Source organism: Apis cerana, linkage group LG9 (genome assembly GCF_029169275.1).
Source record: "Apis cerana isolate GH-2021 linkage group LG9, AcerK_1.0, whole genome shotgun sequence".
Classification (NCBI taxonomy): domain Eukaryota; kingdom Metazoa; phylum Arthropoda; class Insecta; order Hymenoptera; family Apidae; genus Apis; species Apis cerana.
The window spans coordinates 8,555,842-8,570,637 of record NC_083860.1 but is presented as its reverse complement, the minus strand read 5'-3'; the positions used below and the strand labels follow the sequence as shown (position 1 = coordinate 8,570,637).

At 30.8% G+C, this 14,796-nt stretch overlaps 3 protein-coding genes across 9 annotated transcripts in view; 2 read left to right on the top strand and 1 right to left on the bottom strand.

Annotated features, from left to right (window-relative positions):
* The window catches only part of LOC107998723 (heterogeneous nuclear ribonucleoprotein K), a 90,560-nt gene that overhangs the window by 7,276 nt on the left and 68,488 nt on the right, over window positions 1-14,796 (bottom strand). The window lies entirely within an intron of this gene.
* On the top strand, window positions 1,756-3,688 carry LOC107999298 (cytochrome b5). 2 transcript variants are annotated; one of them, XM_017059134.3, is made up of 4 exons: window positions 1,756-1,938; window positions 2,270-2,605; window positions 2,984-3,287; window positions 3,483-3,688. In XM_017059134.3, exons 3-4 carry the CDS (start codon window positions 3,026-3,028, stop codon window positions 3,626-3,628), a joined length of 408 nt encoding a protein of 135 aa, XP_016914623.1. In that variant the 5' UTR covers window positions 1,756-1,938; window positions 2,270-2,605; window positions 2,984-3,025; the 3' UTR covers window positions 3,629-3,688. The 2 variants fall into 2 exon arrangements, with proteins under 2 accessions (XP_016914623.1, XP_016914536.1); XM_017059047.3 differs by lacking the exon at window positions 2,270-2,605 and having other exon boundaries at window positions 1,758-1,938.
* On the top strand, window positions 7,162-10,975 carry LOC107999153 (cytochrome b5). Its single transcript, XM_017058865.3, has 2 exons — window positions 7,162-7,819; window positions 10,155-10,975. The coding sequence occupies exons 1-2, from the start codon at window positions 7,794-7,796 to the stop codon at window positions 10,579-10,581; spliced, it is 453 nt and encodes a 150-aa protein (XP_016914354.2). The 5' UTR covers window positions 7,162-7,793; the 3' UTR covers window positions 10,582-10,975.

Sequence of the window (14,796 nt, the reverse complement as noted above, 5' to 3'; positions counted from 1 at the left end):
GTGCGAGAGAGAGAGAGAGAGAGAGAGAAACGAAACAAAAAGGAAAAAGGGTGGAATTAGCGTGATTTATTCGCCGTGATTATTCAGGGGCCTGTGATTAGCTATTGATTGTAATTTTGATGTAATTTTGCCATTCGTATTCGTATAATTTAACCATCCTCGATGATATTTTTAATTCAATATTTCTTATGATTTTATGAAAAAAATTTAACATTTTTTACGGATATTGACGAATCAATATTTTTTTCCTATTCTACGTATTGCATAATTATTGTTATTATCATGTGTTATGTAAATATATGTACATACGTAAGGTATACTTAACATATATAAATATTTAACTATACATTTATATTTATATATATATGTATGTATGTATATATATTTATATCATCGTATATTTGCAATGTAAATATATTGTATATATAAAAAAATCAAAAAAAGCAACAAATTGATGTAATTATTGGTTAAAAAAATTCGATATTTTAAACTATTCTTTCTTCGTAAATTGAAAAATTAGAAAAAACGGTAAATAAATAAAAAAAACAAATACCAAATAGATTGCAAATACGCTAATTACAATTGGTGAGATTTATCGTTATCGTTGTTTTCTATGAGAAAAAATCGAGAGATGGGAATTCAATCTGCAGATTCTACATTCTCGGCAATGGATATTCGACATTGTGTGGAAATTGCACCGTTTAATTACGTAGATCAAAGCGGACGGCATCGTCCGCTTCCCTCGCCTCCATTCATTCGTTTCCAAATGCAGAGACATCCGGTCACGCAGAACTGACGAATCGCTTTTACACGAGAGACAGAGAGACCAGCTACTGATCACTCTCAAACCTCCCAATTTCCACTTTGTTTCTTTCGAGATATTAGATGCCTTCGGCTACCAACCGATCGTTTCAACATTGATTCTTGCCCTCTGATTGCATTTCGTCAAATGGAAATCAAATTGGAAATGGTATCGGGTTTTGTATAAATAATCGAATGAATAATTAAAACAAGACTATAAAAAAGAAATTTCAGCTGTATAAATATTCATCAATAATTAAAATTTTGATATCGATCAATTTTAAATTTCAATATATTAACAAAATCAATTGAATTTCGATTTTTAACTATCTAATGTTTGAGAAATATGAAAAATATATTCTTTTCACACATTTTTTTTCCCCCCTCGATATATATACTACGAATTTAAGTAAATAAAGATCTTTCGTATCTTTCAATTGTTTGATTAGTATTTCTTTTGCAAATTTAAACTTAAGACCGATAACTATTAATAAGATTGTAAACAGTTGTGTAACTATTTGCTAAGATAATGATGAAAAAAAATTCTCAATCTACAGATATTATTATTGTACAGACATTGCAATACGATAGATAGCAACGGAGATGAAAAATAATTACATTGATTAAAGAGATCGATATTGGTTAAGAAAAAAAAAATATTATATCGTAATAAACGGAACATTCTATCACGATGCATGAAAACCAGTCAAAAAAAGAAAAAGAAAAAAAAAAGAAAAAATTCGGCATTGTATTGCGTCCGAGCGATTCACACTTTTGTTGCATTTTCTACGGTGCAAATTTATATATTTATTAATTCACCGTACCCCAGAGAAATGAACCAATATCTGTTGGCCACTTGTATTAACGAAACGAATACAATCTCGATAGTCTCATCAAGAATTTATCGATCGACAACGCACTTCCATTCTGTGTAAATGACCACGCAGTCCATGCATTTTCATCGAATTCATTATGCGAGGATCCGCGAACTTCGACACTGTGAGGAAAGAGGAAATGCTAACTCAGTTAGTTTTAAGCAACGATAATACTCGTTTAGAATATCTTATACGTTGACTGAAAAAAATTTAAAATATCTTGTCTATTCAACCTTGTCGATTCGTTGAAAACTTTACACAGGTAAGCTTCAATTTTTATTTACTTTGGCGTATGTACATGGATTTTTTTTCTTTTTTTTTTTTTAATAATATAAGAATTTTTTCGTTTCTATTTTTATTTATATTATATTTGTATCGTGGAATATAATTTTTGTATCGTTACAAAATTGAACAGACAATCATGACACGATAAAATCTTTTCTAAAAATCTTGTGGGAATGGGATGATGCGATTAAATCATAGAGAAATATTAAAATTCTTTTTCTATAAAAATAGTAATAAAAAAAAAAATGTGATCCGTCAAATTTGAAACAGTTTCAAGACTTTTTCATTAAAATTTATTCCTTGACTAGGAAACGTTACCAATAATGATCATCGTGTGAAATAAAAAGAAATGACCGAGAAACCGCCTTTCTCGAGGCAAAAAAGGAACGTTAGTTCCTTTCATTGACTTTGCTTGTCCACGTCGCAAAACGTGTTCGCTTTTTCATACGCCAGACGTGTTTCGCGAAGCTTTCTGAGAGCTGTTTTCCACTTTTAACCGTGCCAAAATTTAATTTTATCGAGAAAACAATAGATTCGACGAAGTTGAAATTTATTCGACCTAATCGATACTCGATGTCCCATTTTTTCGAATCTGTCTTTGAAACACGTTTTTATCCTTAGAGGAATGATACCAGACTCGACAGGTAAGCTCGAAGATTGATTTTATTATTTTAACGTAACATCACGCGAGTTATTCAAGATTTATATATCGTTACATTCGACGATAATTATTTACAGAATATGAGATATGACGTATCGAAATGTGAAATCTAATAGTAATCGTGACATGTATATTTGTAGTGCAATAACAAACTTTTTTTCCTTCAAAATAATACCTCAACAATATATAAAATTACATATTATTATTGAAAAGAAGATTTATAATTTGATTTTGCATCCTATACATTCTTTAATACTCTTCTCTTTCTAATATTCGATATTTCTTGATCATTCTTGTTCTTCCACTTTAATCATATATATATATATATAAGATATTAAATTTCTTTTTTTTTATTATTTAGATTTCAAGAATTTTTTGCTGTGAATAAAAGTTGAAGAACAAAATGTCGAAAACTTTTACAGCGGAAGAAGTAGCGAAACACAATCACGCTAAAGATCTATGGATCGTGTATGAAAAAGGTGTGTACGATGTTACAAAGTTTCTAAGCGAACATCCAGGCGGGGAGGAAGTGTTGCTGAATTTAGCTGGACAAGACGCGACACAATGTTTCAACGACATTGGACACTCGGACGAGGCTATACAGCTTCGTGAAACCTATAAAATAGGAACGGTTGTCGGCTCTATTTCTGCAACATCATTCAGTGGTACGTTGCCTATATTTTTTTCTTTTTTTTTCCTGCACTTACGAATACTGCCAATTCATTGTTTATTTAAAGAATATAAAGAAATAAAAAGAAATTTTTACACCATATTTGATCTTTAAATTATCACACAACGAATTAATATCAAATTATAATACCGAATAATATTCACGAAAGAACGATCTTTGTTTGTTCAAGAGTTAAAAGTGCAAGACACGACGATAGATGATGACAATTGGGAATATCAACCACCGAAATATGAAACGTCACCGTGGCTTAAAGTGATTATCGCAATTGCCGTCGTTATTTACGCTTATATATTTTACTATTTTTGGTATTCATAAGGAGGACAAAATCAGAAGGAGATTGCGATTGTTATAAATAAAAATACTTGTATTTTTCAAGAGAGTGGATTTTTTATTTTTTTGTTTAAATCTTCCTATTATGACCAGATTTATGCGAATTAATTACTGAAATCATATTTTTTATCTATCAAAATATTTTACACAAATTCTTATAAATACCAAATGGATTAATTTTTATTAAAAGACCGAAAAAGAATGTTCTTATAAATACTAAATGGATTAATTTTTATCAAAAGATCGAGAAAGAATATTCTTATAAATATCAAATGGATTAATTTTTATCAAAAAATCGAGAAAAAATATTCTTATAAATACCAAATGGATTAATTTTTATCAAAAGATCCAGAAAAAATATTTAAATATCTTGTTTTGAATTGAAAATTTAAAATCAGTATTTACTGTCTTAAAATCAGTATTCTTAAAGAATATTAAATATAAATATTTTGATTATTTTATTTATTTATTTTTTTTTAAATTCTATCGATCAAGATATACGATAAATTTCGATTTATTTTTCGATATTTAAGAATACAGATGAAACGAAATTCTATCCTTTAACATCTGGTCAAACTAGATTCAATCTGTTTCTCGATATTCTGGCACGTCAACCGCGCGTTTAAATTAAAATTCGTGTCACGAAAATTCAGCCGAGCAAGATGCGCTCTCTTCTATCCAGGCACGCGATCAATAAAACACTATTTTTTTTCTTCCCTTTTTTATATCTATATCGCATCTATATATATATATATATACACTTCTCTGTATTGTAACAACGTGTTCATACGAACTTTATGAATAGAAATCGTATTTCAAATCACATGTAATATGATTTTTATGATTCCCTATAATTGTCATATTATTTAAAGTCAACAAACATCGTTAGAAATTGATTAAAACCAATTGTCGTTCATTTTAGAAAACCTTTGCCGATATAACATTTGTATATAATCTTATCATCCAAATATTCCTATTGTTTGTTATCATTAAAAACTTGTATGCATGCATGATGTATATATATATATATTAATATTATGTACGATAATATTATATGATAATATTATATCAATAAGTTTAGATGACACGCAAAAATGTTTGTGTATCTTATCAATTAATATGATCTTGACTGAATACGAGTTCCTTCGCCATCGTGACTAGCCAGTTTTCAATCGAGTGCAATTAAAGTTTGAGAATTCATTTCATTTCTAATGTATTGGAATTTCCATATTACGAAACTATATACGCATATAAAAATAAGCAAGTTAAGAATATCATTATTTCTTTTTAAATATTTATCTTTGGTTCATCCAATAAAGATGATAATGTAAGAGATAAATGAGATTTTATTTTTGAATCGATATAAAAATCAATTGATAAAAATAAGTATCTCGTCCGGAAAATATATTTATTTCAAATAAAGTTTTAAACGTCATAAAAATCATAATTTTCCGTTAAAATAAATCATAATAAATCATAATCATGTTTCTTTATACATTGTTCATAGTAATATAATGATCATTGTAATGAAATATAAATATTTGAACAATGTATTATTACTTGGAAGACTATCATTAACATGTATGAGTTAAAATAATAATTAATTTCTATAATTTTAAAATTTATCGATATTTTATATTAATAAAAATTCATCTCTGCGACGAGATTTACCACGTATTAAATGAATCATTTAATAGTAAAATTTTCAAAGGATCGTTTAAAAATCAAAATGAAACAAAAACAAATTGTAAAAATATTTCGAAAATTACAAATTATCATCTCTATCATTGTTACACCAATTTTTTGTGAACATAATTACAGAGAGAATTAGAGAATTCCATGGGATCGATATTTTCGTTTAATTAATTATCGTAATGTAATTTCATCGTCATAACAGCTATATTTCAATCTCTTTCCAACCCGATATATTATTTTAAATCTATCTTTTTCTATTACTTACAAATTTTATTCAAATATAAATTATAATTTTTTCGATAAAAATCTGATACGTTTAAGTGTATTAAGTATTAAATGGTAAAGAATTGATATTTTGTATAGCATGTATACATTTAAGTGCATTTCCGATCTTTATCATTATGATCTCATGATCGAATAATGTTCATGAAAATGTACATACAATAATGTCAATGCACTAAGGCATCGAGTACACGATAAAGTCGCATTCACAATGGATGCGGTTGCACTATATGGTCAGTCCATAGAGAGTTCTCGTTGAATGCAGTTGCATGCGGCTAATGCAGGTCTGCATGCGATGATGCGATCAATACCGAAAGTGAGTTCGAATTCAGACTGATTTTCGACGATTATGTGAAAATGAATAAATACCAGATACGAACAATACGAAAAATAGGTTATGTTCAACAAAGAATTTTACCCGAGAAATGAACGTAAAAAGTTTATAACCTCAAAATTTCTTGATCTGTTTTATGTCACATTATTTCACGTATAGGAATTTAATAAACCCATTAGAAGAAGATTATGCCTCCGTAAATATTACAAACCATTTTTATCCTTTTCTTGGAAATGACTTTTAATTTTATCCCATTATCCTTTTTTCGTTGTAGAAAATTAACGACGATGAATATTTCCTTTGGTATAATCAATTGAAGAAAATGTTTTTAGTTTATGCATTTACGCATTTATTATCAAACTCATTTATTATCAATGCGGTTTAAAACTAATTTACAATCATATGAATATTAAAACACAAACCAAAATGATTTTATCTCTTGTTGTTCATAATCATATATATAATGTATGTTTTTCGTGTTGTCTTATCTTAAAATAATACTTTGAACCTTGTGCTTAATTATATTTTTATGAAGTTTAAGACATATCACGATATTGAATTTTTCTACGAATTTTCTCGAAATTTGAATCACGATAAACGAGTTATTATTATCATGTTATCATAATATTCCTTTTTCCCTTTAAATATATGCTTCACATTTTATTATTAATAAAACAAACTTGAAAACGAACGAACGGAATTTAAAATGATAATTTTTTGGAACAAATATAATCATATTCATATATTATGATTAGAAAATGAAGTTTTTGCTTCTTTTTGCTTATATTATAAAGTATGACAGCAAAACATGACAGAGTAAATTTTATTTCTCTTTTTTTTTTTATTTGTCTTTGAATTTTTTATGTCTCTGTGTAAAATTAGAATAAAATAAAACATTATAGAATATAACGATATATAGAACGATCGATCAAACCATCTCATTAATATTTCTCAATCAATATAAAATAAATATCAGTATTTAAAAATCGTACAAATTGCAACTTAATTCCTCGATTACTTTCAACAACTAAGATTTTTAGAAGAAAAATAAAATTATACTCGCAACTATTAAAAAATAAATTTACGTAAGTATTGCATGAATTAAATTCAAATCCTATATTGTGGATAATTAGATATATATTAGCGTTCAACATAGTTTAATTATATTGTGTACGCAAGTTGAAATAACCGGATTTCCATCTAATAAATATATCTATATAACAATTCAAATAAGAAACGTTAGAAACACACGTCTCTCTTCGTTGGTGTCGTTTCTTTCCGCATTGCGAATCGAGAAAAGAGAAGTTGAACAAGTGGGAGTCGAAGATGATAAGGGGCCCATGGTGGGGCAGCATCTAGAGGGGGCAAGAATAAAGCTACTACGGACTGACCTGGTTCGTGGCAGTGTTTGTGCCGGTATAGCCTCGTGAGTAAACTCGTGGATCGTTCGTTCACGTTCTCTCTTTTATTGTTTCTCCTTCAAAAAAAGAAAAGAAAAGAAAAAAAAAAGAAAAAGAGAATACACAATCACGTCACAGTCACGCCACGCTACGAGAGAGAATCGATCGAGGAATCCGTGGATTGAGAGCAGTCGAGCCACGAAAAACAGAAGCTGCATTTCCAACGCGATTGAAACGTAAACGAGAAGGTACGTGGTCAAGGAATTCTGGTTTTAACCATCACCGAAAGCAGTTTCGAACAAACAAGGGCATAGGAAGTGAACGAAAACATGGTGACATTCGTGTGTCTCGTGAAACGTGCCATTCAGGCCAAAAACATGGCCGACACGAGAAAGAGGCGCTTCGATCGAGCGTTCTTCTCGGTTACTGATTCGCTCGAATGCCAAGCCGACTTCTTTCGAATAGGTATCTATACTTTTTATCGTTGAAGACTAATTTACACAGTGTGTGTGTATAAAGTCTACACGATATATCGCGTTATTTTTTAATATATTTAATGAAAAATGGCAATATTTCTTTATAATTTTAAATTATAAAATTATATAAATTTTATATGTGTATATATATATATATATATATACATATATACATATATATATGGAATTCTATATAATCGAATTTAATTTTCATTTGAGAATTATAATTTATCGATTCGATATTCAAACTATTTTAGTATTGTTTAAGATAGACCAGTGACTACAAAGAATGACGTAATCTCTATACGTGGTCTTCAATCATTGGTACAAACATTCTTTTCATCGCATGTAATACTCTATGAAATCAGTTTATTGCGTTTCTTTCCGTTCTGCAAGAGAAACTTGATATTTAATTACATCGTGACTAATTAAATTATTCGATCGATCACGCCACTATTCGAATATTTATCTTCGTTATTCATTTTTTAAATTCTTACAGTATGTTAAAATATTTTATTTCGATTAACGGGTTCGTAGAAAAATAGTTACGATACTGAGACACTAAAAAAGCAAACATTCAGCTCAAACTGATTGAATAATCTTCAATGACCTTCGCGTAATCATGCTTGATGGCGTAGAAAATTTCCTATCGTACAAATTGAAATTTATTTTATAGTTAAAATGTTTATATCTCTTTTTCACTTTCAACGAATCCTATTAATTTTTGATGTTAATTTATTAACCTTTAATTCAATACTTGAACTTATATTTTCTTTTACAGAATAACATTTCCTGATAAAATTTTGTTTAGTAACATTTAGAATTAAATACAAGATACATTATTTTATATTACATGTAATGATACATGTAATATAAAATAATTAAATCAATTATATCAGAGATAAAATTTATATAAAATGGAAAACAACTTCGAAAATTATATCGAGATATTTAAGAAAATTGAAAATTTTATGATAAAATAATTAAATTTTACACATATATATAATTATATGATTACAGACATAAATTATATCTAATATCTAATATTTTTAAAATACTTTTCTATCGTTAAATAATAAACTGATTTGATCATTCTATTTTAAAAAAACTATGCATAAATTGTTAATTATTTTTCGGACAAATGATTCGCCATATAATGAAATATTTGAAGAGAAAAGACTTTTATCGCGTCACAGGTACAAGAAGAATCAACTCGATAAATAACGAGCATCAAGGAGAATAGGGAAAAGACTTCGATAAAATCGTTATTGATTATCTGTCGAAAAAGAACGTTCCGCTGAGTAATGAAACAAATGAGAATATCGTAGCTATATCGATCGTACATTCCACGAAATCAACATTTTTCTTCCAGTGTCCTCGTTTGTCTAAGAAAAAAATGACCATTTCACAAGAAATGAGTCGTGTATTCGAATAGTCATGCAATGACGTAACTTATCATTCGATTATTATACCATAAATACATAATAATTACCGTACTGATAATCAATGTTTATATTTTAATTGTAAATTGAAAATATGTGTATATTTTGAAATTATCAACTCATTTTCAAACGAAAAATACAATTTGCTCTAATTTATATTTATTGTATGGTCGAACGATTAATACAGAAAAAAATGAATTTTTTCAATTCAATTTTTTATTTTAAATTTAAGGATAAAACGTAAAAAAAAAAAAATTAAATTGTTCGATAAGTGTGTTCATGCATTAATAAAATTACAAATATACATTTAGATTTTATATATACATTTTTTCTTCCCCAATTTTCTCAAAATATATGAAATAAATTACATAACATATAAATTTATATATCTTGAAGTTGAAGCGATAAATGGAGATGACGTAAATTTAAAATCTATAAATTTTTTTTAAATAGAAAAAAATCGTCTCGTACTGTGTTTAAAAATATCACGTAGTTATATTTCTTATTTGCATATCACATGTCATAAAATTGTATAAAGAGAAAAAAGTACTTGAATATTTATATATACATATGAAACTAAATATTTTCTCAATGTTAATAGATGACAAAAGATAAGAGTTCAATCTTTTGTATCATTATTATCAAATCTTCTAGTTACTTAATTACGTTATCTAAAAAGATCTCAAATAGTAAATTAAAAAGGAAATTAATGAGATACCATATCTCATAAGATAATAATAATTAAACGCAATTTCTCGGTTGATTGCATAATGATGATTAGTTATTATCGTTAATTATTATAGTTAAAAAGTAGAAAAAAGAAAAAAAAATGTCATAAATCAAAATTGAACGAATGATAATCCATCGTATCGGTGATTTCAGAATTTCCCCTCGAATCGAAGAGCCGAGCAAAACGATGAGCAAGCAATTCACGAGGAGCGAAGTTGCCAAACTCAGCAACAAGGACAAGACATTGATAATTCTACATGACAAAGTGTACGATGTCACGAGTTTCCTAAACGAGCATCCAGGAGGTGAAGAGGTACTGTTGGACCATTCGGGCATCGATGGTTCCGAGGACTTCGACGATGTAGGCCACTCCACAGACGCTTTTGACCTAATGACGAAGTATCAAGTCGGCGAATTGATCGAGTCAGAAAAGACGGGCAACCTGCCTAAGAAGACCTGGACGAAGGATAATTTCAAATCTAACAAAACGAATCAAGGGGAAAACCAGGGAATGCCCACCACAATGGTTGTGTCCATTCTCGCGGTTCTAGCAGCGATCGTATACTTCGTGTACTTATAATTTCGTCAGATCAAATTCCGTCATTTCGTTTTAAGAGAATGTGAGAAGACAAGATAATCGATGATCAAGCGATTAAAGTGTGAATGAAAATTATCGTGACTTTTCTCAATTTTCTTTCAATTCTCTTCGAAATATTACGCGTTTAAAAATAGAACGAAGCGAAGTCGAATGAAATTCCATCGATGTCTCTAATAGCTAGTCGTGGTTAACCGATTATAACCGATGCATGTAACGAAGAACTACAAATACAACTAGATTTCGAATTTTTACTTGTAAAATAGAATAGAAAGAAATACGTGGTAGCCGTCTAATCAACAGAAACGCATTTTCCAAAGTTTTTTAAATTAATTTTCTGTTCCTACACATGTTAAGCGAATAAATCTTGTTTTTTGTACACGAGTCTTCTAATTGATCGGTCGACCCAAAAGTTTTATCAACGTCTCTCGTCTCAATTCAATCGGGTCGACCGTATTCCTCCCCCCATCGAATCTCCTCCAGACTTCTCGTTTACATATTTCTTCTAATAAGTCAACTATAGAGAGCACGGAGAACGGAAAGTTTATCGTTGCAAAGAAAGAAGAAAAAAATTATAAATCGATCTTCGTATTCGAGGTTTCGTACAGGTGCAAAGATGAGTCACGATCGACTCGTGTTCGAACCGCAGATTTTTCAACTTAACCAACTTGATCGTTGAATCGAAAAGAAGCTCCATTTGAACAGTGATTTGCATTCGAATAGTTAGCATTCAGAGAAGCTTTTCGTTACAAGTTTTCAACGAAAAGAAACGGCCGGAAGCCGATTCGATCGAAAATCGGATGATCTTTCTTTCGTTCGAACGAATCTTGAAAAAACTATTCCTTTTCTCGGCCCGAAATTCGCCGTGACTCTGTGCAAACGAAGACATGATTGATGCTCGCGGATCACGTGGCTCTAACAGCAAATGAAATTCCACGCGATTCAACAATCGATCATAAATCGTTCAACGGAGAATAAACAAATTTTAATTCGCAATGCTGAGAATAAAATCGTAATGCGAAGTGTTTAAAAATAATATTTTTTTTTTTCATTTTACCAGTTGATTTAATAACGAAGATTTGAAATTTGATTCCGATTAAACAAATTGTCATTGAAATAGAAAAAAAATAGAACAGTCCTTTCATGATCCTAAATTAAAGATTTGAAATATGTATAATTTTTTTTTATTCAAAATATCAAATTCAATTTGCATAATCCGATTAAACGAGATCGTTCAAGAATTTTGTTTCTAAACAAGATAAAAACTATTAGCTTTACAATTTCCCGCTCGAATCGTTTAAACTTTATTAACCCTGGAACGAATGGCGCAAACAGGCTGTGATGAATAATTCGGTACTAATTAGGAGAATATCAAAGGTATTAACGAAGCGGGACCGATTGTCAGTGTCAACTGGAGCGGGAGAATTTAACAAACGACGAGGAGAAAGGTCGAAAAAGGGATGGAGCATCGAAGGGTGGACAAAATTGTGTCCGAGAAACGCTGTTAAGTCTTTTGCATATGTATTATTTTATAATAAGAAAATTGTATTGAGTACGTGCAGTGTGATATTTCATAGTTGTGGTGTTAAATAAGAGGGCGTGTAAGTTGATAAGATTAGATAATAAATAACCTTATTATCGTTACAATACTATTATAATTCCATATGTATACTAAATAATAAAGTTCGAAAAAAGAATATCTTTGACGTATTAATGATATGTTACTGGCACAATTTATTAATAGATTATTAACTGGATTATTGCAAGAGATACTATGTTTACTTATTAATTTTTATAATTAGATTAATTAATCGCCACGATTAGAAAAATTAATTGCCTAGCATGTTATTTGTATTGTGTAAATAAAAAAAAATGGTTACAAAGTTTACTAATAAATTCTCCTTTATTATCATTACTTTTCAATATCGTTCGATATTCGATTTATCACGGGAAAAAGTGGAACGTTTTCCTCAAGATTATCCTCTCTTTTCTCTTTCTCTGCTCGAGTCGATAAATCTGTCTTGAGTATCCGTTTAAAAAAAAAGAAAAGAAAAGGGGGAAAAAAATTAAACCAATATCCGGTAGCGTATCGTTTCCCATAGGATTCTTTTTACTTGCAAACGAAGTTCAAGTAGAGAATAAAAAGCCACTTTGTTTTTCGAATCGATGTCAAGCGTTCGAGACCGAGAAAATATAACAGAGTATATCTTTACCTTCCCTTTCGAGGAATTCTTCACGAGTCACAAAGGGTTAAAAGGTATTATTAAATATTCCGTTGGTACAAGTGGGGAAAGCCACTTAATCGGTAAGGGGATGCGGTCACCGATCGATTTTACTGTATATCAAGCCCCCAATCGTTCCTCCTCAATTATCCTTATTTTTCTTTCCGATTCCTTCCTCTATTTCCTGTTATCGTTATCCTCGCTATCGGCTACCCAATAATATTTAGATATATATTCGAGCAGATTTAATCCTATCGATGTACGATTTTCCGACATTCTTCGTTAAAATTAATTATATTTCACTCGTCATAATTTCTTCTCCTTACTAAAAAGAATGAATACCAAAAAAGCACATTCCCCGAAAACAAATTTCGAATGAAAATCGAAACGATCTCGCGAGGATACAAAGAAAAGAAACAATGTCGTTCTAACTAAAATTAATCGTGCAACCAAGATAATTAAATTCAGAATACTCGACTACGTTCCAATTCAATTCGTTATTCCATACGCGTAGCATTACCTCTCTACAAGGTAAAAAATATCTCGAATATTAATCTTCCTCTTAACAACGTAACAACTTGTCGAGGCGAAAGAGACAAAGGAGACGAATCGAGCACGAGCGAACGGAGTGGACTCGTTACGTAACAATCTGATCCGTCGATTCGATCGACGAAAAAGAGGGAAAGAGGGAACGAGGAAAGAGAGGGGGAAGAGGCGGAAGACGAGGCGGGAGGCAGATGGTTGGATAGGAAGGATGTGCGGTTTTCCACATGTGTCGGTCGGTCGTCGAGGCCTGCTCGCCGCAAAACCGCGCCCGCTCGAGGAAGACCCCACGCTTCGAGACGAGCGCCGGAAGTCACGCTCACGACGACACGATTCGTAGCAAGGGACGACACTTTCCGTAAGGAAGGGAAGCATCGGTGGCGATTTAAGGACAATTAAAGTGAACACGCGTCGGCGCACGCCGCGCAGGTGAGAAGTTTCCACGGGCGAGAGTTATTTACGGATCAAGGATTATGGTAATTGAGGGAAATCGAGCGCTTGCCCGAGTCGTGGGACGACTTTGCGAAGTTTGCGGGAATCCATTGGTTCGCGTGCTCGCGAGTCGTGCAGATTTTGATAATCGATCGAGATATCGATTAAGCGTTTCTTGGATCCCGAGGTTTTTCAAAATTATACGAATGGAATAATAATCGTGCGATTGTTCTGAATATATTTGCCATATATTTTTGTCCTCCTTTTTTAATATCGATCGATAATTAAGTTGTGTACCCTAGTCAAGTTCAAGCTCTTTATAATAAAGTAGTGGAGTTGAATTTATTTCTTTTTTTTTTTTCCATTATTTCACGAATAATGGAGTTTGGTAACAGAGGAGAGGCGAGTTCGGAGTCACAGAAACTTCTCCGTACATTTTAAATTAATCTAAAATTCTCTTTTTAGATCAACTTTAGAGCTCTGATTTCAATGGGGACGCGACTTGAAACGAATATCAACGACAATCGGTCAATGACAGGGAGAAATAGCCGGTAAGCCGAGTAAAAGAAGACGAACCGAGCCAGTATAATAACAAGTTTCCTACAGTTTCCTCTTATTTTCTCTCCTTTTTTTCCCCAGGATATACGATATAACGCGTTCGGCATCTCGAGAATTATTTTTCCAATTTTCTTTTTCTCACGCGGCGAAAAAATAAATTCGATGATAATTTTTTAAAACAAAAAATATACAATCATGTTCAATTTACGAATTTACAAGTTCTTTTCCTTTCTTTCTCCTCCATATTTTTCAAAATTTTTCGTTCTAACACCATTGGTTCGTAAATTATCGTGCTTGGAATAGAAATTTCGCAAATTAAATTCGCGAACGCGAATTTTCTCGCGTAATTTTTCACCCGTAATTCGATGACGAATGGGAGGAGAGGACGAAATTTCACGGCACCTCGTTTACTCGAGAAGGAAATTTTCTCGTGGACAGTCTAATA